The sequence below is a fragment of the Parus major genome, chromosome 5 (genome assembly GCF_001522545.3).
Source record: "Parus major isolate Abel chromosome 5, Parus_major1.1, whole genome shotgun sequence".
Lineage (NCBI taxonomy): Eukaryota > Metazoa > Chordata > Aves > Passeriformes > Paridae > Parus > Parus major.
In genome coordinates, this window is record NC_031774.1 from 29,867,293 (window position 1) to 29,891,997 (window position 24,705).

Genomic DNA, 24,705 nt, shown 5'->3' on the forward strand with positions numbered 1-24,705 from the left:
CCGCCGGCGCCGGCCGCAGTTTGGCGGTGCGGAGGCGGCGGTGGCGGCGGCTCCTGCCGGGACGCCCCGTCCCCGAGGGACGCCCGTCCCGGTTGTCGGTGAGTGCCCGGGAAGCGCCTTCGCCGCTGGGGACCGGCCGCTCTGAGGCAGGTCGCCGGTAAGGGCGGTGCCGAGGCCGGGTACGATCGTGACAGAGAAGGGGGTTCGGCTCGGCGCAGCCCCGGCCTGGATGGTCCTGCCCGGAGTCCTGCGCCTGCTGGGGAGCGGGAAGAAAGAGGGAGGGTGCGGGCGAGGAATGAGCTCGGTGGGCACTGAGAAAGCAGCTGATTCGCAGACGTAGGCGATGGCTGATTCCACAGCCAGCGCTGCCCCTCCCGGGCCGCCCCGCCGAGCTCGGGAGTCTGGTCCCACGGCGCTGCCCGGAGGAGCCGCGTTAAACCTCTCGGCCGGGGGCACATCTGCGGGGCTAGAGCCCGGGCGGGGAAGAGTTAAAGGCGGCCGGCGGTGGCGAAGCGAGGCCGGCCAGCTTTGTTTTGGGACGCTGGCACGCACGTGTGCGCTGAGCCCTCCCTCCGCGCCCGGCCCGCCGCCTGTCAGCGCGGGCGTGCGGCTGCCCCGGCCCGCGGCTGACGCCGCTGGCTTGTGGAAGGAAGCGCCGTGGGTAGGACACGGCACCGGAGACGCGGGGCCTGCCCGGGCAGAGACCCGCAGCCCGAGCTGCCCGGTGTCTGTGGTTCCCAGCGTGAGCTGCGTCTGGAGGTTGTAGAAGGAGTTCCAGTGAGCTGTAGGACGAGATAGCCTTTGCGCTGCCTCGGCATTCTCTGAAGACTTCTGCAAAAGGTTCGGACCGTATTGCAGGAGGTCGAGTTAAACTTCTTGCTCTCTAAACCCTCTTTTGTTCGGGGTTTGCTTTGTACCTTTGCTGCACTTTCCTTGAGGAATGCCCGTGTCCCAGTGAAGCTGACAGATGAGATCTGGCAAACTTTACTGCAAAGACAAAATACATTCCAGCCTGCCTCTCTGTCAGGTGACTGCGATCCAGCAGAAGAGCTGGCAAGGAGATGCCTGCCTCTTGGGGCCCATAACTCCTCTCTGTGCTACTTTAAGCCATAGCTGAGAATGTTATAAGTGCTCTGCCACTGTTGTCATCCAGCAGAGCTGCATCCAGCTGTGGGGCTGGTACCTGCTCTGCTCTGCAGAAACTTCTTTGGGGCTCAGTTGAGTGATCTGCTGAGATGCAGCAACTTAAACAGCCATAGTGCCCCTAAGCCAGAGCACTGCAGAAACAGTTCTTGCTCGGTCCTGTTATCTGGAGCGTGCTGGTGTCCTGAGTGTTGCTCACCTGGGGGGAGATGGGAGCACCAAGGGCAGTGCTGAACACATCCTTATAAAATTATTATTAATGTCTCCTTCAGGCCTGAAATTCCTCTTGCTAGTCTTCCATTCTGTTAAATGCTTCGCAAACCAGAGCAAAGGAAGAGACATGAAGAGTTGAATTTCACTGCCTTGTTTGGAACTGGGTGGAAATCCTGGAGATGGATCTCTTAGGAGTCTGTCTTCCAATTGGGTTAGATGCACAGGTAACAGTAAAGGGACTTGTGGCATTTTTGGTAATACTGCTTCTAATTGCTTTATGTTTGCAAAGAGCTCTGAAATAGTGATTTAGGGTTTATGGGGGTTTTCCCCCTCTACCATCTTTGTTCAGCTTTGTTCTGCAACAGAGCTCAGAAGTGTTTACTGTGGCAACTACAGAAATCCTGCTTTAAACACTGACATCAGCCATGTTTTTCTTTAGTGGTAGGATGAACCATTGCACTAACAGCACATGTATGCTTGAGGGTAAGAGGGATAAGGAAGTGACTACATTGCCAAGTTTGGGACATATCTTAAGTTGAGTTGAGGAAAGAAATGAGAAGTTGAAAGGAAAGTTGTCCTTCATAGGGAGAAGTAATGGAGAGCTTCACAGAAGTGGCTTTGACACCTCTTAAGTTTTGCAACCACTGGGGTTTCTTAAAAATCTGGCCTTGCAGCATTGTGATTACAAGAGCTTTTCTTCATCAATAAGCAATAGATGGGAAAATGTGAATGGGATATACTGTAAAGTTCAAATATGGCAGGCCAAAGCAAAGCAGGCCCCAAAGAAGCTGACTGGCCATGGGGTTATTAGAAGAATTTGGGTTGCTTTTTAAAATGTCTTTTCTGTTTCTATGTGCTGAGGTTGGGGGTTGGCGCTCTACTTTTGAGCAGGTATAGAATTGGAGCTGTGGGTGGACTTATACATGTGTGAAGCTTGTCTCTATCTGGCCCAGCACCTGAGGACTTTCTGCAAAGCCTTGACTTTCACCACAGGTCACTCACCTCTCCTGTCCATTCAGATGGGCAACTCTGGGAAGTGGGGATGAGAGAAGGTGGTGTAAAATCCATTGTTTTATTGTTGGAGCAGAAGGCATTCTCTCCTGAACTACATTCTTGTTGTGTCTTAGCTGTTTCCTCAAATGTCCCTTTATTGCAGGAGCAATGGATCGCCCCAGCTACCTGGAAGAGGACTATTCTAGCCTGGATGGGCTGGACGATGACGTGTTTCACTCTGATGACTTTGGACTTGCAGGTCAGCCTGGTGAGATGACTGCAACTGGCTTTTTCACACAGAACCAGTCCTACAGCTGCCTTCTGGGGAGATTTCAACTATTCCCCCTCACACACTGCTGTGGTCCCGGTATCAGGCATCCTGAGCAGCAGGACAAGGCAACTCAAACACTCAGCCCATCCTCTTCCAGTCAGGATGTTATGTTGCCTTGTGGAGTCACTGAAGAGCCACGGAGACTCTTCTATGGTAAGAGCACTCCAGTGTCACTAGCTTTGCAGCAAAGAAACTGTCCCTTTAGCACTTCCCCAATCAAGCAAGATCTCTTTCATTAGGGCTTTTTATTAAAGGACTGAAATGATTTTGCTTTAGTCCTACTCCCTCAAGAAAGACAACTTGTATTTTCTTGCCCTTGCTTATCCACTGCAGGAACCAAACACCTGCTCATTGCTTCTGCTGTCTTTGATATTCCCTGCTCTCTTTTTGGCTTTATTCTATCATATTTGATTTTACTGCTAGATGTTTAAATATTCACAGTACTTCATTTCTACAATTTGCCTACATTTTTTAACTACCAATGGTCTGTCTCATCCACATAGGAAGTGGAAACTCCTAGAAGTTTTCCATGGAGAGAAGATGCAAAAAGTTACAGCTTTTTTAGGCTCTTCACTGGAGTTAAAAGTTGCTGAATAAGTACCATGTCCATCCAGTATTTTACTAGTAACTGATGGGTCACCACTCAGCTTTGTGTATCCAATTCAGCTTTAATTCAAAACACTAAGATCACTAAATGACAGAAAACTGAGAAAAGACTGACAGAAAAGATACTGCTACCTTTGAGGGGAGACAACTTGAGGCAGAGATCCTGTAAAACTGCAAAGCTGTCTGTAAAAAAACCCCAAACCACAGCATTTGGCTGAGCTGTAAACAAGCAAAAGGAATCAATTTTAAGATCCTGCCACTCATTTGACTATGGGAATCAACACAATGCTTTGCTTAATCAATATAAGTTCATTTGGAAGCTGGGCAAATCTTCTACTGCACTGTGTTACAGTACACAGTCATTGTTTGGCCTTCAGGAACTAGACTTTAAAAGTCAAACATTTAGGATTACGAGCAACTCTTTCCTCCATGAAGTGTACTGAGTAGAAAAGATAATCTTTGTACTGGAAGAATGACTCTTGTGATCTGTTTTGTAGGGAGTGCTGGTTACCGTTTACATGTCCCTCCAGCTGGTTTTGTGTTGGATCCTCACCTCCAAGAGGAACCTCAGGAAGGTCAGCGGGAAGCACGTGCTGAGGTGCAGATTGCACGGAAGTTGCAGTGCATTGCCGACCAGTTCCACCGGCTCCACATACAGAGGGTAGGGTGTCTCTGGAGGGGAAGGTGGGGGCTTACCTGTCCAAGAGTGCCACTCTGAAGACTGGCTCCAGGCATCAGCTAAGTGAGCTGTTGTTTAACACAGCAGACTGCCCACAGCGATAAAATGGCAGGAGTATCTTGATGGGTTTTGCTTATGCTAGATTGCTCGCTTTTCCTGAAGATTGGCAGGTGGAGGGAGGAGAATGTAAGGGATTGCATTTACTGCATGGGAAGGGAGCTCTTCTGTGTTAGCTTCTGCTATTCCAGCTCTTCCAGCTCATCAGCAGTGGGGTTTGAGGCTTTTTCCTCTTGCTTTTTATTACTACAGCTTTTACTCTTCTCCATTCTCCTCACCACCAGCACCTTTTCTTCTGTGGAACATGTAGCCATCAGTGGCTTGTGTCAGCTCCTCATCTTGGAGATAACAAGCCTGGAATCTGTTCTGACACTCCTTGTTGTCTAACCGTAGTTCTATGTAATGTTGTAAAGAATATTTAGATCATACTAGACTTGCTAGCAGCTCCTGGTCAGACAGTCCTAGCTGGTGTCTCAGACTTGTGACTAAGTTCCTCACAACAAAAGACAGCTGTGAGATGCCATCAGGTCTGAAAACCACACTCCAGATTCTTGATTTTGTTTTCTTAAAAAAAAAAAACCAACCAAAAACCAAACACTGCTGTTCAAAGAAACAAAATAACTATTACCCCCAGAACCTTTGATTCTTTCTTCCTTGCTCTCCTTCCCCTTTGAGTAGAGATAAAAATCTCAGCCCGAACACAGATGGTCAGAGGTGGCAGAGGCTTGGCAGTAGGCAGCAGTTTGCCACTTCTATGCAAGCCCAACAAGGAGGGTGTGCATCTGCTTATATATGAAGAAATGTTGCTGACTTCAAAAAGGGATAGAAAGTTTATCTTACTCCAAGTGAGTTTGTCCTCTGTTAACAGTGGGATCATTTGCAGCCCTTCTCAAAGGTGAGTGAAGATCTCTGTCCTGGCCAGACAGTGTGGCTTGTGGCTGGGCAAAGGCTTGGTTCTCTCTGTGTCATCTGAGAGATGAGGAAGTTCTGGGACCCCTCATCTCCTAATAGGTGGAGGATTAAAGAAGGAAAAGGAAGATTAGCCTGTAGAAATGTAGATGGGGCTATGAATGTCATTTAGCAAACTGCAGGAATAAAGAGCTACCACGAGATTTTTTAACATGTGTTGTTTGTGGTTGAATGGGGTTTTCCCCGGTGGCGCCTTTTCGCCAGCGTTAGCTGCAGGCCCCGCTCTTTCGCCAGGCTGTCTCACAGGAAAGGGAAGGTTTAACCAACTTGGCAGAGGAGCCCTGCACTGAACTGGTGGAACTGGTTGTAACTTGACCCCTTTCAACTCGGGGGAGTGTCCCTATCTGATGCCCGTGCCTTGGAAACGCGTCCAGGGAGCGCCCACCCGCCCCGGCCCCAGTGGGGCAGGTGGGGCCGGGCCCCCGGTGCCCGGCCAGCCCCGCAGCCCCGGCCCGCCCCGCAGCCCCGGTGCCCGGCCGGCCCCGCAGCCCCGGCCGGCGGCCAGCCTGGCGTGTGGAGCCGTAGTAAACAAAGGCGTCCGGCTGTGCTGGGCGGCGCGGCCCGGCCCGGCCCCCGGGGCCCGCCAGAGGAGGGGCTCCGCGCTCTTTGTTTGAACTGGAACAGCAACAAGTTGTAAAGGACGGGAGCGGGGGCCTTCAGCCATTTCAATTTGAAAACAAAACGGGTAAAAAAAAATACCAAAACCCAAACCAACTCGAAAACTTAACCCGAGGACAGAGTAGTTCAGCCAGTGGTTATCCACAGCCTGACCCTGGGATAGGCTTTGGCATTTGGACCTGCTAAGGGATTCTTTCTTGTTTGTCAGGGAAACTGAGTATTGAGCCACATATTGGTGTCCAAAGCACTGTTCCCTGTGGAGTGTTTTGTTGTCGTGCCCAATCCCTTCCCTCCCAGTCCTGCATGGAGGATTTCCTTTGGCTTTTGGCATGAATCCCCTGTGGAGAACCCCCTCTGTCCTATGTGCAATGACTGCCCAGCCCCTTGCTGCAGAAGCAGACGGTCTGCCCCTGGAGACACGTGAGCAGCTCACAATGTGCTGTGGTTTGGAAGGGACAGTCTCTGAGGCATGGAAAACTGGGCTGTCGTTTATCTTGCTGTGAAACTAATCCCTGACTTGGAAAGCCCATTCCAGCTTGTCTCAAGCATTTGGTCAAAACCAACTTTCCAGAGTGGTGTCTTGAATCAGATTTAGAATTCCACAAAGTTAGTCACACCAGTGTGGTCTTGTGAAGTCCTGAGAGAGAGCAAGGTTGGTTTTCAAGAAGCTGTGCCTGTTTTCAGAGCCTACAAAACATTTATCTGTGAACCTGTGAAAAGAAAATGTATGTGCCCTTTCATTGGAAGTTAGGAAAGGCTTTTAGCATTGGAATGGTGCATCCAGCTGTCTCAAGAGCTGCCTTCTCATGGTTCTTGCGCTCTGTGAGACTCTCCAGCAGTTCAGGTATGGCCCCCATTCTGCTGCTGCAGCAGCGAGGCTGAGTTGACACAAAGGCTGCTGGTTTATGTACATCCCTGGCTGGGAGAGAAACTGAGCAGGCAATTGCTGCTGAGGCTGACATCACTGAGTTGTCATTGGATTCAGCTGCACGCATGGTCTAACCCCATCTCACACTGTGAACCCTGGAGAGTCACTGTTATCTCTTCTCTGGGCTTCTGGAGATAAATGGTATTTATTCTGTGGTTGTTGGCTATACAAAAGATTTTTGGGTATGCATCTAGTAAGAATAAGAAAATTGGCCGCACCTATGCTTGCTTTTGGCATGAACACCACTTTCAGAGTTTCATTTCCTATTAATATGTTAAACAGAAATCAGTAATTTAAATCCTGGTATTTCATCCTTAGAACAGTGCTAGAGCAACACCACAGCATTCCCTAGAACTCCATGCATTTCATTTCCTTAAGATGCTGAATTTCTTGTAAGAAGACATGAGCAATGCTCTGTGTTCCTAGGTAGCAGAGCCTACTACAGGTTGATCTAGATTGCAAGGGCTCTGCAGAATTACAGAGATGAGACCCATGCATGTTTTCTTGAGTTCTTTATTGTCGCCTTCTTGATTGAGGCTGTGTAGCTTCTGGCAAACGTCCTCATTTTATTTTTTTCACCCTGCCCCTGGAAAACAAAGGCAGAGCCAAGCCATGTTTTCTGCAAGAGAAGCTAGTACCTGCCACCTCCTCCTTGGTAGCAAGCGTGCCTTTGCTATGGAATCCATGAACTGCTGCGGTAGCCCAGCCTGTGGCAGAGCTTCAAGAGTGTGCCCTGAGGTTATGGGGAACAGAGCTGAGCTTAGGAGACCTGCTGGTTGGTTGGCTGGGATGTGCTTCCCACACTGCACATGTCCAGGCTGTGGCAACAAGTGCTTGGGCTCTGCTTCAGGTCCTGACTGCATTTGGGTTTCCTTGCCTTGAGGAGGGGCTTTGACCTGTGGTGAATGGAGAGTGTATTTCATGACATGAGGAGCTGTTAGATGGGATGCGAGTACACAACCAGGGATGGCGGTGGCAGCAGCATAAAGCTGCCCCAGAGGAGCACAGGGTTACACAGGGTGGGGTGGATGACACTGTATATCAGTATCACACCCCTTCAGTTTGGTGGGCTCCAATGAGACACTGGAATGCTATAGCTTTTTCCAAATAAAATAACTCTTTTTTTAAGTGGGCTGCAGCATTGAGGGGACTGCTTTTATCATATTTCTTCTTCATGGAGATAAGATCACTTCACAGGGGATAAAATTGTCTCTTTAAGAGCCAAGGAGTGGTAGCCTTGAACAGTTCTGGGCTAAGATCCAAGCAGAGCCACTGACTTGCTGTATGACCTCAGACGAGTCTCTTGACCTCCTTGTGCTTCAGTCAACCCATCTGGAAAGCTCAGTTTAAAAAAAGCTGAGCCTCAATGAGAACCAGATGCTGAATCAGAGCTGAGCTTTCTTGAGTAAATAAGTGCATTACAAACAACAACAAAGTCCCTTTCCAACACATCAGGAATCCTGCAGTTGATTTAGATATGCTGACCATGCTCAAAAAGCCTCTGCAGATCTAGCTATAGAAAACTTTGTTTCTCTAAATTCCCCAGTTGGTTCAGCAAGTAAGTCTTGCCATCACTGCAACAGGGTTCAGCAGCCCATAGAACACAAATGCCTGCATCCACACTGGCTGTGGGCAGACAGCTAGGCGTGTACCTGTTTGCCTCAATCTAATGACACTGAAAATGTCCAGGAGGAAATGTTATTTTCCTTTGAAAGTGAAACGTGTTATGTTTTGCATACTTTTTCCTCTCTGTCTCTCATGAGAGTTATCAAGGCCTCCTCTGAGACACTTCTTCTTATGCAACAGGGAGCCTGCATCGCTTGTCGGAAATGTATCGGTGTGAGAGAATGGGTGCACAGTACTACATGTGCATCATTTATGCCAAACTCCATCAGGCTTTTTTCATTATAAAGGACATTCAGGGCATTTTTAACAGTTGCTTTTTTTACACTGGAATTGTTTGCAGGAATCTGTTCCTTATGATGACCTTATATTTTAGCAAAAATGTTCAGAAAAGGTTCCTAATAGTAATGCAGAAACTCAGACTGTCCTGCAGCTCAGCCAGTAGCACCAGCAGCTCCATACATCACTTGTGCCTACAGTCCCTTTGAGACCTGGGGTACGTGTTTTTGTTCCTCTGTTTCCTGAGTAGGTCAGTGCGTTTCAGCTTCCCTGCTGGCTGGCCCTTGCTGCTGCTATGCACAGCAGTGGGTCACCTCTTCAGCTCTGCTTTCTGTGCATTGCCCATTGGTGCAGGACTTGAATCTCCAGCTGAGGATTCACAAGCATGGTGGAGGAGAGACTCCTGAAGTGAGTAACCCTAGTTTAAAGGGCAGGGAGTAGGGTGGGTGTGAGTTTGGAAAAACTGAGATGTAAAACAAAGTTCTTTCTGGGCTATGGAATCGGAATCCTAGGCTTGAGGAAAGGAGGGGGCCATTCTTATGGTCAGTGGAGTCAGAAATTTGATATGAGGAAATGGAGTCAGTTTTTTGCTTAATGTTATTAGATTTTTTTTTATTTTTTAAAATTATTTTAATTTTGACAAATGACAATGAAGGAAGAGGTGGGCTTGGAAGTGTAAGTAACCCATGCATACAAATGGCACAACAACCTGCTGCCCCCCTTGCCTAGCACCTGTTCTGAAATCCTGCTGCCCACGGAGCTGCTTACTTGACATGTAGGTTAACAGAAATTTGCTGGACCATTTCACATCTAATCTGACATGGTATTCTACGGTATGTTAAGAAACTGAGAACAAGAACATAATTATGCCATTGTATAAATTCGTGTTTCTACCATATCTTGAATGTTACATGAAGTTCTGGTTTTCTTCGTCCAAAAATGATGCAACAGAACTGGAACAGGTTCAGAGAAGGGCTAGATGGACAATAGAACTTCCATATGAAAAAATGGAAAGGCTAGGACTGCTAAGCCTAGAAAAAGATAAACTAAGAGGGAAGCAATGTTATATAGAAATCAAAAGTGGCATGAAGGAGATGACTAGACTAATGTCTCCCAGTACAAGAACTAGGCAAAATCAAGTCAAACTAGTGGGAGCCAGCTCAAAGTAAATGAGGTCATTTTTCATGCAACAGGTGAAAGCTGTGGAGCTCCTTGTCAAGGCATATTGTGCACCCCAGTGCTTTATCTGGGTTCAAGGGGAATTGAGACAAGTTTATGGCCATTGAAACAGACATTAAATAAACAGAAACCAGATCTGACTCAGGAAGTCCTAAGCTCAAACTAGTTAGATGCTGAAAGAGAGTACTAGTGGAAGACACTGCATGTACTTGCCCTTACCTTTTCCTCAGGCAGCCATGTAAGGCTGCTGCTGGAGGCTGGGCTATACAAACTCTTGATGCAAGTCACATGCAATCGTTGTGTATCAGTTTAATGAAAACCACAAAACTTCTAGCCTTGTCTATGCTTTCAGCTGACAGAAGATTTAAATATATCACATGTATGTTCCTGCTTAAAATAGGGGATAATGTTAAAAAGCAAAACTTCCTGCTTAGCTCTGGTAGAGAAAGAGGGCAGAGAATAAGGGAGCTGGGTGGCAGGAGAGCCATGCAAGCTCTGTGCAACGGTGTGCCATGAATCCTGCCGGACATGGGACTGTTGTGAGGCTGTGGGGTCACAACCTCAAAAGACCAAGACTGCCCACAATAAAGAGCATAAAACAGTTCTTTGAGGCAGTGCAGGTGAATTGTTCTGCAGTATTTCTAACATCAGTGTTCAGTGCTACTGTCTCTCCTGTACAACCCCCTCAGTCTTCACAGGTTCTTCTGGATTTTCTCAGCTCTGGCAGCATTGTGACAGCGGTAACATACTTTCTGCTTGTAGCAGTGTGACAGCTGAGAAATTATTTTTCAATTAAGAAATAATTGTGGTAATACCCCACTTATCTTTTATTGTGGGAGAGTAGAAAATGCAGGTTATAACTTGACTGAGATCATGCAAGGATTGCTGATAGGAACCTAGTTGTTCTGCCTCCAGTCCTCCTCCTAGGTTGGTTGATCTTTTTAAGATAGTGCCGTCTTTGAGGGGGATGATAAGATGTTTGCACTGATTATTTACACTGACGAGTGTACATGTTTGTATTTTACTCAATTGAATTTTATGGTGGAAAGGCAGGAAAGCAAGTGCCCAAATGCAGAGTTCTCCTTTGTTTCAAGCCACTGAGGAGGAGCGCCCTGCCCAGTCTCCGTTTGGATGTTGCTTTGTTTGTTTGTTTGTTTCTTTCTTTCTCCTCAGTAGCTGCCTTGCCAATTGAAAAGAAATCACTCGGAGGACCAGACCACGGCAGAAAAAATAGCGATCCAAAAACAAGCAGCGAGGCAACTCCTGTTAGCCCCGGTCGGGTTTTTCGTGATGGGAGGCAGAGCTGAGGGGCTGCTGGCAATGGGGCTGGAGCCCCGAGGGCCAGCGGAGCCGGCGGGCGGGCGAGGAGGAGCGGGCGGTGCGTGCGAGGGCCCGGCCGGGCGGTGTTTGCGCTCGGCGGCCGTGTTTATATCGCTCGCTAAATTTAGCCTGTGACTCATCGGCGCTGCTGACGGGAGCTTGCGCTGCCCGCAGGCCCCAGCCCTGCACCTGCCCTCCCGCCGCCTCCCCGCGCAGCCGGGCGGCCCCGCGCCCACCCCTTCCCCCCCGCGCCAGGATATTTTTCCTGTAAAAACTTTTAAAGTGTTATTTTAAGCAAACCCCGAGGCAGACTTTAATCACTAGGGGGGGTCTCCGCAGCACTGAGCAGTTTTGGGAGCACGTCCCTTCTGCTGATGAAGGAATGGATGCCAAGCACAGGTCAGCGGCTCCCGTGCAGGGCAGGCGATGAACACCGGGAGCTGTGGGACAGCTCTGCCCCATCACACGCAGGTTCAGTCAATAAACCCTTAAAAGGGTCAAAAACTCTTGCAGCCGCCGGCCGTGGCTGGGCGGTGTGGGGTGGCCTCTCCTGAGCATCTCTTCCGGCCCCCTCACACACCCACATCCGCAGAGCAGGGGGGTGAACCGTGCCGGACCCCGGGCCACAGGTACAGAGCGGTGTCAGCTGCGGCTCTGTGGAAACGCGGGATCTTTATTTACCGTGTTTGTGGAAAATAAGCTCGCGTGCCCCTCGGGATGGGGAAGGAGGGGAAGGCCGGGGGCCTGGGAACGCGGTGGCCGGTGGTTGCCCTTCCCAGGTTGCCGTCAGCTGGCTGTTGCCATGGCGGCTGTCTGCTTCCCCTTCCTGCCCGCGCTGGGGAGGAAGGCGCGAGTGGCTGTGTGTTTGTTTTTAAACTAGGAGAGTTGAGAAAGGGCTCACCTGCGCAGCTGCGCCGGCAGCAGGTCTGGGGCAAGAGCCGTCGATGTTTGCCGCTCAGGCCCAGCGCCTCAGTCCCTCTGCTGTGCTTAGGCTGGGCAGCCCATGGGTGGGTTCTGGGGGTCCCCTGCATCCCCTCTGCTCTCCCAGTGCTGGCTGTCCTCTTTCCATAAACACACGTGCTGCTTATCTTGTTGGGAAGCCTGATGGAGGCTCACGAGAAAGGAAGCAATACTTGAGATGACACCTCCTTTTACTACGGGTTTAGTCCCACATAAGAGTCGCTGCAAGACAGAAGGATGGAGTTTACTGAGGAAGGTCTCTCATCCTCTTTATTGTGTCACTATGAGAAATCATGTGGCTGAGCTCCTCTTTCATTTTTCCCTATGTTACTGCCTCATTTTTTTCTCTGCTGGTTCTACACATGCATTATACTTTGGTCATTAGGAATCACAGCTGGAAAGATTTGTATTTGACTTCCAATGGCCTGCATTTCCCTCCAGTAGGGGACACCTTCTGTAACCTCTGTTGCCTTGGGGACTGTGACTTTCTAGTCTTTCTAAGCTAAAGCATATTTTGTGGTAGCACAATATATGCCTCCAGCCACCTGGCAGCCAAAACAGCCTTCAGTGATGAGTCAGCAACTGCTCCCGGTGTGCAAGTATTTTTGTATTCAGTGAATAAATACAATCCCAACAACTTGTTGCTAATACTTGTATTAGTCATTAAAGGAAGAATAATGTTTTTATGTAGACATATGCCATTATTATTCTTTTGCTCTCACAGCACCATTGAGGGCCATATTAATCCTTCTAGTTAAGATGGGGTCAGAATATGGCCTTTAATTGTCTGGAAGCTATAAAGCAAAGTTAGAAGCTGCCCATGAGATCAATAGGATAGACAGAGTGCACCAGACAGACCCACATAAAACATGTGTTTATGACAAGCATATTTACTTTTTTAAACAGGGATGATAATGGCTCATGTATATCAAATGTAAAAATTAGTCTTATTAATCTGTTAAACATTTATGCTCATGGAGTCAAGGAGCTGTGTCAAAGGGACAGTATTTTCTTTGAACGTGCATCACTTGTCCTGATCTTCCCTTTGATCACCCTGTGCAAGGGCTTGGTAGGAGTACAAAAGGTTTTGACGTCTGGGGTGTTATTTGCCAGATACGTATCTGCATGCTTACAGTGTGAAACATGTATTAGGAATTAATTATGGGGAAGGAATAAGTGTCGGGTCAGTCATGTTCCTCTTTCATTTGCTTCCAGTAAAAGTCTTGCATGGTTTTTTTTTGTGTGTTTGTTTACAAGGAGTCTGGCTTTTGGTTCAGCAGTTCATGGAAGAGGCTTCACTAATGTAGTGCTGCTGCAGAGGACACTTTTCCTGTAAAATGGCCTTTCCTTGTGACTCATTGAAGCATTCATGCTAGCATTTCAGACAGACAGTCTCTTAAGGATATCCCCTTTAAAAAGCAGCAGCTGCAATAGGAAATGGTTTTATGTGTTTCCAGCTTTGTGTTGACTTACTGTATTCACAAGTCTACTCTTCTTTAGTTACAGTTAGTATAGAGGGCAAAAGGGACTTCTTTCCTTCTTGGGAAGGAAGCCTCAGAAGGGTTATTTTTTTGCTCCCACATGGAGGTGGCAAAGTGTTCATCCCTGGTATTTTTGTGGAGTAGTGACTCTGAGGATTGAGTTATTTTGATAAAGGGCAAATCAGCCTGGTGAAGCTTAGGGAAATTATACACCAGTGTTGCAATAGTTACGAATCTTAGAAAAATGTTTCAAAACATATCACATTAAAAAAATTATATATATATATTTACATATATACATACATACACACACACACACATATATATATATATATGTATATATGCCTAATTTGTGGAATCACTCTTCTGGGTTTTCTGTCCATCCTAACAGCTAAATTATACCGCACCAAGACCTCCTCAGTCTTGAAGTATTTAAGAATTTTGGTCTTGGCTGAAGCATATATGGGGAAAAAGTCAGAGAAACTTGTGAAAAGGACATTTTTTAGTTATTTCCATAAGTTGTTTACTGCAAATATTATCTGCCATTCTGTTCCATGGCTCTTTTCCCATGCTGAATTAGTGCCACAGAAAGCAGATCAGCCAAGAAGTGAAGTTCTAACTCCAAACCCCATTAGACAGACTTGCTGCTGAAGCAGGTAGTCCCAGCTTGTTCCTCTTCACAGGTCATCATCTTTCTGTTGTCCTGGCACAAGCATCAGTCTGACTACACGATACCATGGATCAGATAGTTTAGGATGACCTGTTAAACAGTAAGGGCAACTTCTTTATCAGATTAGGTCTGGCCTTGATCACTGTGCTGCTCTAGTTCACTTTCCAGCACTGCTGTGGGGAGAGGACAGTGTGAGTGGGCTGCTCCAGTACGTGGGCCAGTGAAAGTGTGTGTGGGACCACGCTACCATGGAACAAAGTGCTGCCTGAATACAGACCTAGGGAAATACAAGCAAGTCCAAGGTCTAGGAATAAAACCTGGAAAGCTGCCCTCAACATAGTGCTCTATTTTTTTACTTCAAAACAAAAATGGTATCAACATTCCTAAAAAAGTTATTGGAGATGTTATGCTTCTTATAAGCAAGGGGAACCAAGGATAAAATATTTCCTATTCTGCATGGCGATCTCCTTGAGTGTATTAGGTAAATATGGGAAACAATTTTAATTGGAAAAGGACAAAAGTGCTGTTCCAAAAAGTGACTTCAAGGAACAGTGAAATAAACACAATAGAATATAAACTAAAATACATTTTAGAATTTTTCTTTCTTTCTTCTTAGATTATTTGCCTTGTCACATCCCACCGATTCTCTTACAGGCTTGTAAACCATCATAAAGTACAGCTCTAAAACTCTTATTTATCAAATAAAACCAAAACCCAATGCCTTCCTCAAAAGGTTCCTCCCTTATAAAAAAAGAGGCATATGAGCTCAGTTCTTCCACTGTTTTTTTTCAGAGCATGGCCTCCTTTGCCTATCACTGGAAAGAGCAGGTAATCCTTTTCTCCTGAGGTGAGGTATAAAACTTGAGGAGCCAGAATAATTAGAAACCTGTAATTGTATGAGAAGCACAAAGCAGCTTCCTACATGAAGGAGGACATAAATATGCTGGTTCTTACATGTGTTTATCCTCCCAACAGTGTCAAATAGTAAAGCTGTACATGCTAGATCAGCACTCCTCTTGTGTGCCCCCAGATTAACCCACTTTGTAGAATTTCATGAGTGTTTCCATTAGAGAGGGTCCACCAATAAAGCTGAGACATATATCAAGCTTAGGATTTCTGTACCAATTTTTAAACATCCTTTTGCATTTCCCTTAATAAATCTCTATAAGAAATTTTTTTACCCTCTTGGCTGCCAATAGAATAAAATAATCTAACAAAGCAGATTGTCTTCAGAGCATCTGCAATATGTTTGTCCACTATGCTGTCTTATGATAGTTCCTTGCTCATGGAAACTTCAGGAGACGACTTTGTTCTTGCATGCCACTTCATTGATGTCTTTCCCAAAGATCTCTGGTTAAGGAATCTGGCTACGTTGTAATAGCTTGATAAAAGCATGGTATCTAGATGTCACAGGGGACATTGTGCTCCCTGTGCATGTTTGAGCAGTTTTAGAAGTGTGGCTGTATGGAGGAGGGTAAGAAGAATCTCTGGAGTTTGATGAGGAAGGGCAAACCTGAGATGCGATTAACAAAACAAAAACCACCTTGGTTTTTGAGACAAAATTAGTGGTTTTTAATGCAGCCCTACAGGACAGTTTATAAAAGATTGTTTTCACCTGTAAACCTCGCAATCCCTGTTCAATCAGTAAGGCCTGAAGCCAGGACTAGTTACTTTGAAATAAATAATAGCAGGCTGTAGAGCCACTGCAAACAGGTTATGCTACAAACATAGCGCGCTTGAAATGCGTGGTGGGATCTATGTGAACTCTTCCAAGTCCGTTTCTTCTTCTTGTTAAGTCTTGAGGGCAAGAATAACGACCCACTGCTGAGATGCAAGATGAACACAGGTTTTCTGGGAGCCTGTTTGGTGTGTGCTTGTGATTCAAATGGCACAGATTTCTGCTCACACTGGAATATGAGCATAATTTAATGGCTATCTGGAAGGGCTTTGAAGAGCTGTCTATTGACACATCTCCAATACTCCAACTCCAGTTGCAACTCTCTTATTTGTGATTATGTAAAAATTGCCTTGCAACTGTGTTGTTCTGCCCTGTTGGGCTAATCTGAGTTGAAACATCTTGTTCATATAATGTGCTTCAGTGCTCTTTTATGAACTCCTGTGTACTGAGGCAAAGTTGTGGGAAGCCAGTCTTCTGTTTCCTTGTCTGCTGGGGATTGGGGAGGGGGTTAGGGGGTGGAGATCTGGGCTGGTTTGTTTTGTTTTCCAGAAGTGATCATGCCTGCTTAGCAAATATGGAATTCTGGATGGGAAAACGAAGACTAACTTCTAATAGAGGGTCGGTTATTGAGGTGAAATAGTATCCCAGACTGGGCAATGTAAAGAGAAACCCACCTGTTTGTATGAGATGCCATTAAAGTGCAGGAAGGTGGGGGTATAATCGGAGCCACTTTTGCAGGGGTGATTACATATAACAAAAGGAGGAACAGCATCCCTGTCCCAAAGCTGCATTATGTAGTCTGGTGTCCCCCTGAAACTCAACTCCCATGTTTCTTCCTTGACAATGGGACCTGAAATAACCTCTTGGTTTTGGTTTTTTGTGTGTTTTCAAGTATGTTCTTGCTTAAGGTTTAATTGGCTCCAGTCAGTAGGAAAGGGCTCCAAGGCTGATTATTTATGGCTTACTGTCAAAAGTGGCTATAAAAAGGGCAGTATTATCTTGGAGATGCTGGGAAGGAAAATGTGGTGGGGGGAGGGTGGGGGAGTGTGTGTGTGCACGAATGTGTTTTCTTGTACTAGATGAAATCAGAGTTTTGCTGTCTCAGCAGTGTGGTTTAAATTGAAGATTAACCCTTTGACCTTCACGGTGTCAAATCACTTACAGATGGATCACCAGTTATATTTTTTTCTTTTTTTTTACTTTCGGGGTGAAGGGGGGCCTTTTTTTTTTCAAAAAAAAAAAAAAAAAAGGTTGTTTGTTCATGCAGCTGGGGCTTTTGAAAGGCTCAGAAGCCAATCTGATTAAAAACAGCACTTGGCTAAACTCTGCGAAATCCTACAAGCAAAAAAAAAAGTTTAATCCTCTTGTGCACAATGCATAAAGGGTCTGCTCTTTTCTTTTTGTAATGTTAGAGCTACAATTATTTCTGGAGAACTTATCATTTCCCTCTCTCCCCTCATCCCTTGCTGCACCCCCTTGTTATGCTGATGGGATTAAAGTGTCTGCTCTTGAAAAGTGTAACTGAGTTGTTATTGGAAAAGAGAAGTGGTATGTTGCAATTTTAGAAATATAAATAACCTTGCTTTAACTGTTCTTCTCTACAGCATCAGCAGAACAGAAATCAAGTGTGGTGGCAGCTTTTTCTCTTCCTACACAACTTGGCCTTAAACACAGAGGTGAACAGGAACCACACTGGGCAGAGGTGAGCTTCGCCCGCCTGTTTCAGGCCACATCCAGTCTGCAGGGAGCACTGAACAAACACTGGTTCGGGGGCGAGACGTTGCACACCGCCGGCCGGATGTGAGGACTCTGACTTTCTGATACTCGTCTTCAAGTTTGGGTGTCTTTATGGACTCTTCTTTGCTGCTGCCTGCCTCGCGAGGCAGGGAGCTCTTGTCCAACACTGTTGAAGGAAAGCCAGAATGTGGGTGTGTTTGGTAAAGCTTGCTGCTGGCTCCCCGCACCGGTGACCTCTGTGCAAGGGAGGCAGGTATTAGACTGAAGGCTTCCTCTGCCCTGGGTAGTAGTGGATGGTAGAGTGCAGGAGCGTCATTTTGGTTGCTAGTTAAAAATGATGCCTGGGATTGATGACTAAAAATACTTCGGGTATCTTCCAGAACAGAGATGCTCAATTCCTCCACATTTTTAGCAATGAAAAATATTCATGTAGCTTGGAACCATCAGGTTACTTCTTTTATTCATTGGTTACTGTTTATTTCATTGCACCCTGTGTGAGAGAAAATCACAAAGAAATCTGACCTCTTCAGCCATTCCATTGGGTACCACTTGCAGCTCTCTCACAAGTTGTTCTTTGTCATTGCCATCAAAAAAAAAATAAAAAAAAATCAGTAGAACAGTCTGAAAAAGAAACTGTCTTGGGGTTGCTGGTGGCTATTAGTTTCTGCCACTGCCTGCTTTCAGTTCAGTGTTCTCAGTGCCCATGAGCCAGCAGAAAGCCAAACCCCATGGAATATGGCATAAGTGTCATTCTTCTACAATGCTAATGTATATGTTTTTAGTAGCTTTGTGATGGATGTTTATTTTATTTTGGTTTTCTTTTCTCTTACTATAATGTGGTTGGTCAGGAACGCTTAGATCCCAGGCATCCGATAATTTTGCTTCAGGATTTGACAGGGAAATTAATTAGCATCTGGTCTGATATGTACACTGTACAAGCAGTCTGTCCATTACTCTAGTGCATAGTGTTTGGAGGCTGTTGTGAGCATATACTGACTAGCAGCAGTAATGGTATTTCAAGGGAGGTCTATCAGTTCCCAGTCTGTATGCACTCAGAGGTTTGTCCGTATGGCTGACACTATTGGACCAGCACAGGGAAACTACCCTACCAAAAGGAAGTAGCCTTAAATATTAATGGCTACTTCTCTGTAGCCTTAAATATGCTTAGTTCACAGACCCAGTGACAACTAGGGTAAAACATGAACAGAGAAGCAATACAGACCTTATTATTTTTTCTGGAAATTTCCATATTGCCACTGCACCTTGTTGTAAGTCTCAAATGATGCAACCAGCATGAGGAAGAGCTGTCCAGAGAATTGCTCTTCAGTTGTGTTAGAAACTACAGCTGCAGGTGTTGAGAAATTCTTCTGCTCTTGATCCACTCTGAAAAATACGCATTACTGTATGGAAGAGTAGTTTACTTGCACATATGCTTTCCTTCTCCACCCCTCTTTGCGTATTTGTCTCTAATTCCTCCTTTCTCTGGTATTTGTGTAATCTCATCATTGCACTGTAGTGTCTGGTGACAGTTTGCTGAACAGAGTTAATTTTGGACCTTCTTGCTTTCTTCCAGCCCCATTCTCTCTGATTTTCATCCTGCTCTGCTGTGGCAGAATGTACTTTAGCTCCCTGAAAGAGGTTCCCAAACCTTTTTCACCCTCATGTATTCACAGTCACTCTCTTTAAACATAAGGAGAGAGTTTATGAGAAAAAAGTTTTTTTTCTCCCTTTGTGTTATTTTTCTAGCTAGAGCTAGAGTAATATGTTTGTCCATGATGGTTAATAATTCATATAAATGAATCTCAAGTAATATTTTTGGGGGTGGGTTTTATGGAGGGGGAGGTGGGAGGTTTTTTTTAGGAGGGTGGATTGTTTTTGGTTTTGTGTTGTTTCTTTAAGCATGTGCACTACAGAGTTACCCAGAGTAATCTAAGGGATAGCTGTTGCTGACTATGCTGCAGCAGGATGGGAGCTGCTCTCTGCCCATGCTGCCAGAGACGAGGCTTTCCATCCTTTGCTTTGCGCAGTCTGCTTGATGTAAGCGCTGGCCGTTGGAGAAAGAGGACTTAAATGGTGGGGAAAGCCCAAGGTGTAGTGCAAGCACAGACTGAACTGTAAAGCCAAATGTTAAGGAGAGAACTCTTAAATAAGAAGCTCTTTAAGAGGCAGAAGTGGAAGTGTGGAGGCTCAGGAAGCAAGGCAGCAATGATGCCTCCCTGTATGGCATGCCCTTGGATGTGATGCTTGCATTTCCCTCTGCTTTCCAGGACCTTTTTATCAGGAACAGTCAATGCTACATCATAACAGCTCTGCAAACTACAAAAAATTCAGCAACTGCTTCTGACATTTAAAAACCATTGTCAGCTTTCCTCTTTCCCTCTGCCCTGACTTGACGGCCAAACAGGCGAATAAGGCCCGTCCTCTGGACGCACAAGCTGGGAAGATAAGTCTGGTAATGCCACTTTCTAGTGTTAAGACCCGACCAACTTATCTAGGACGAGACTCTTCTTAACATGGAGAAACAAGTACCTGAAATGGTTCCTCAGTCGGCCTGCTGGCCTCAATAAAGTCATTTGGCTCAGGGAAAGACACATCTTTGCCAGTCCATATTTCCCACTGCAACAAGAGACTTATCAAAATTGGTCATGCCAGGGTCTCAAAACCTTCTTGAACAACAATACTTCCTTGGAGACGTAGAGCTAATGCTAGACAAAGGCTGACTTCCTGCAATATGCATGTTGGTTACTGGTGCCAGAGATTTACAACCACTGATAATATATTTTAATTATATTCCATATCTGCGTATCTCAGAGAAAGGAAATATGCTCTGTCAACCCAAAAGTATTACTTTGCTTCATGTAGATTTGGAGGGGCAAGCTGGTTATTTGCTTAGGGAAAAGCAACTACTTCATACTTAAAGTTTCACCTACCTGGGAATATAGTGGGAAGGTTTCACACATTTATCAGCAAACACATGGATGCACAGCACTCATGTATGTGTCACCTATTCTGTGCTTGTAAGGCCCCTTGAATGCCTGCTGGGGAGATCTTGCCCTCAGAGTAGCTACCAGGGCTACTATGTGGCCAGGGACATAGGTCAGTTGTTTGGAGAAACGGTTCCAAAGAACAGGGTTTAAGTCCTGTTGCTGAAGGGTTGTGCTCAGGTTTTTAGATATGAGTTTGTTCTGGTATAAAGAATGGGACACTCTTTCTCTCTCTGCTGTAAAACTAGAGTCTAACAATTTAGAAAGAAGAGCTGGATCTTTCTCCTAGAACAAATTCCTGTTTTTAATGCGCAGTTCTTAAGAAAAACTTGAGCTGCTGTTGTTGATGGTGCCAGCAGCCTTTAAATATCTTGCTTGCCTTCCCCAGATCTCTGAAAGGGCTTCAGAACTCAACTGTCCTTCCTTGAGGAATGGAGCTCTTCCTCCTCCCCAGCCTCCTACTCTTTTGAATACCTTGTAACCTACCCATCCTAGGATCCAGCAAGCCTGGTGCTAGTAGGGAATAGTTAGCTTTACTTTTGTTTCCTGCAATTCTTGAAAGCTGAGCCAGTAATCACAAAGTGACTGCCCAGGGATAGTTGCAAACTGCTGCAAATAGGACACAAAAAAGGCAGGGAAGAGGATGAAATTGCATGGAAAGGGCTGCTGCTGGATCTGTGTAGGGCTGCAGCCTTCCCTCAAGGTGCTGATGTTCCCTGGTAGCATTGAATTCCTGCATAACTGATCACATATTTCAGTTTAAATAGCTTGTTACTAAATATTTGTTGGTTAAACTCTTGTTTGAGGAGTCCTGAAAGAAACTTCCTTGTCGGCCTTTGTTTTGAAGCTGTGTATCAGCAAGGAAATAAGAGGTGAGGAACCCAGTCTTGGTGTAGAAAGGGTGATTGCAAAGACATCTTTTTACTGGCTGTTTATTTTGTCCCCTAAGCCTGGATTAAAGGTATAGGCAGTGTGTATATGTGAAGTTACTACAGTCCTGTAGTTGCTCCATAGCAGTCACTGGAGCTGTACCCAAGGGTGGAACTTCATTTGGTGTGGCACTTGTTACTCTTCTGGGAAACAGCAGATCCTGACCATTAGTAGACTAGGAAGAAAGGTTGGTTTGCTTGTTTGTGTTTTTTTTTTTTTTTAAGAAAAAGCAAAATTACTTGAGGCAGTTATTACAATGTGACCCTGTCAACTGTACAATGAATTCCACCCTTCTGCTGCTGGTCCTGACCCATATCTCTGCTGAAGCTGTGGGAATGGTGACATGCTGAGTGGTGTGATATTGAGGGTATTTTTAAAGGGAAAAATAGGGAAAGCACTCAGCATATGTGCTAGAATCAAACAAGAATGCATATTTGTGGAGGTCTTGCCTTGTTTTAGCAGCAATATTTACTGCAGAATCATAAATAAGAGAACCATGGAATGCTGGTTCATATTAATGGGAGGTCTGCCCATGAACCAAGCACTGTTGAGTATTAGCATAATTTGACAACAAAGGTTTTAATAGTGTCTTTCAAAAGAGTCTGTCTTTCAAACTGGCATTTGTGATCATTTGCAAAAATGCCTACCTGTTGCCTTTGATTGTTTTAGCAAGAAGAAATACCTCAAGGAATTGATAAAAGATCCTATGACAATCTTTTACAGTTCCTAAAGACTTCAGTGGTCTCTGTTTCTTTGGTTTGCATGTGTTCACACAGGTGTTACACAGCTCAGCTCTTCTCCACCAGGAAAAGCAGAAAAGACCAAACACATCAAATGCACTGGAATGTAATTGTGTGTGTGTGTGTGAGTGGGTGTGTGTGTGTGTGTTCTTGAACTGAATGCAGTCTGACATCCCCTACCCCTTCTTTCTTCCATGTGCCTCACCTTCCCCCTTAGCCACAGAAAGGAGGGTCTCTTCCTACGAATCCCATGCTGGAAGTTGGTTTCTGGGAAGCGAAACCTAATGTCTGTGGGCTGTTTTTTAAAGCCATGTTTCAGTTCTGTCTTCAGACTTTTTGCTGCCTTTGGGGGACAGAGGGGTGGGAAGGGTAGATTGTTAAACTGTTTTTAAAATCTATTATGGAAATTTTGCATGTATAAAGTTATTCTTAAATCTAAAGGAGTCTCCCCAGTTTGTGGACATGGCTCCAGGAGAGCATCATCACAGATTCCTCAACTCAGTTTTAGATGAGACTATCCTGAAAGGAGTATTTGATGACAAAAGGGGGAGGGATTGGTGTGATGGAAGGACAACATTGTCAGTATATCCTCAAATACATGTCAGAAGTTAGGCTTGTAAAAGGGAAATTTTAAAGCAACCCACAGGATATGTATGTCTGTTTCCACTGGGTCATTTGAAAATCCTTCCACTAAATTTGAGTTTGGGTATGTAGATGTTGGGGTTTTTTGGTTAAAATAATCATGGCTCTCTTCTATTCTCTTCCATGGTATGTAGTAGAGTCTCCCATGTTTCTAGGTGAATTTCATTGATGAGAATACTGTGAAATATGGATTCACATTTTCTTCTCCTTCTTCCCCCCCTGCTTCCTGCATGACTGTTCTTCAGTGGGGTATTAAAAAAAAAAACCAAAAAAACCAAAAAATAAACCAACAATGAAGTTGTTCATCTTGAAAATAAAAAGGGTAAGATGAGCTAAAATTTGCAATGTACTTAATAAACTTCCTCTCAGTGGAGGGTTTCCCCATGACTTCTGATTGTCACCAGAGTATGATGCTGTCCTGCTGCAGAAGTAAACCCAATGCTCTCCTGTGAGATTTCTGTCTGGATTAGTCCTGAAGTGCACACACCTCCTTTGCCATGGACTGAGACCCAGTGAGAATGTAGCATTTTCTTTATCCTGGTTGTGTGCCTCCAGGACTCCTGCCTGTACCAATGGTGACTGGGCAGAGCTCCTTTTTTGTATCTGTGCAGTATATTTGCTTTGTGCTTTCTTCTTTGGTGCTTTTTAATACTTTAATACTTGGATTTTTTTTTCTAATAACTGGTACAATTTTTAATAAAATTGTTAAATTTGTCTGTGTTTCTTGTCTTATTTTTTATGGGATGCAGGGCATTTACACAGCTGGCCTATTCTGGAGTTACCTAAATCAATGATACAATTTGGGTTGTTCAACTTTGAAAATATTGGATAGATCTTTTTATGTGCACCCTAATATCAGGCCCTGCAGCGAGGACAAGATTTCCTTTTGAGATTGGACTGCTTTCCTTGGGCATAATTTGATTTATAAAATAGTCTTTCAAGAAGATATATTTCCGTGCTTGGACAGAGAACTGCTGCTGCTTGGAGCTGCACAGTTAACCTGCTTCAAATCAGGAAGATCTTGTAAAGATACACAAGGTACATCCTCCAAATTTGCAAAAGATAATCTTTGATTGATGATCACTTACTTACTGCTTACGCAGGTACATTTGAAGGTACCGAGGCCTTAAGAATGAAGACTCATTGCTTGGTAATCCTGTTAAGGAAATATGGTTCTCACTGGTCTTCTGACAAAAAGGCAGCAGAGGAAGATGGCCACATTTGAGAGTGCATGTAGGGTAGTAATGACTCCTTCAAACACAGAGATGCGAACGTCTCGGGCATCCTGAGCACAGCAATCATCAGGCTTGTCCTCAAGTTTTCCTCTTCCTATTGGGAAAAACTACCTCCACTAAGTAAAGGTAGTTTAACCTGGGTGGAGCAGCAATGGTGATCCATGTATTGTGAATTATTTATAGTGTAGCTGGTCAAATTCCTTCAAGCACATTGTTCCTCCGGTGCAATGCTGCTGCAGTGTGCATGGGAGGCTTAGGGAGCCAAGTTAACAATCCTGCCCGATGTTAAGTTGCCTTGACTGGTGTCTGCGTGTTACAAAAGGGCCTTTCATTCCAAGAACACATGATGTGTGGGGTATGAAAAGCCACATGTGCATCTAAGACCACAGGGGGAAAAAGACAGTTTTTCTTTTCATTGTATTAGATCTAGTGAGAAGTGTGTCCCCTGGTCAGCCTCATGTGACCATGAAAGAGCTTGTTGTAACACACTGATACCAGGGGACAGACATGAGATTGACTTCGATGGGTGGGTTTGCCCAGAGTTTCCTCATTTTCATGTGGTTAAATTCTCACCGTTAATTAAACTCTCTCTTAGAAGCTTTAATAATTCTTGTACCAAAGATAAAAATGGCTTTTAAAAATGAATGGTTTGTAATGCTACCCCAGAAGCATTTGCCAAAGCAGCAGCATGCATTGCACCTTGTTCAAAG

General features: G+C 45.2%; 1 protein-coding gene across 4 annotated transcripts; it reads left to right on the forward strand.

Annotated features, from left to right (window-relative positions):
* The first annotated feature begins 6 nt into the window (after positions 1–6).
* BMF (Bcl2 modifying factor) lies at positions 7–23,474 on the forward strand. 4 transcript variants are annotated; one of them, XM_015631617.1, is made up of 5 exons: positions 7–98; positions 1,416–1,580; positions 2,513–2,833; positions 3,784–3,947; positions 17,332–23,474. In XM_015631617.1, the coding sequence occupies exons 3-5, from the start codon at positions 2,518–2,520 to the stop codon at positions 17,431–17,433; spliced, it is 582 nt and encodes a 193-aa protein (XP_015487103.1). In that variant the 5' UTR covers positions 7–98; positions 1,416–1,580; positions 2,513–2,517; the 3' UTR covers positions 17,434–23,474. The 4 variants fall into 4 exon arrangements, with proteins under 4 accessions (XP_015487103.1, XP_015487105.1, XP_015487104.1 ...); XM_015631619.1 differs by having other exon boundaries at positions 2,609–2,833; XM_015631618.1 differs by lacking the exon at positions 1,416–1,580.
* Positions 23,475–24,705: the final 1,231 nt, after the last annotated feature.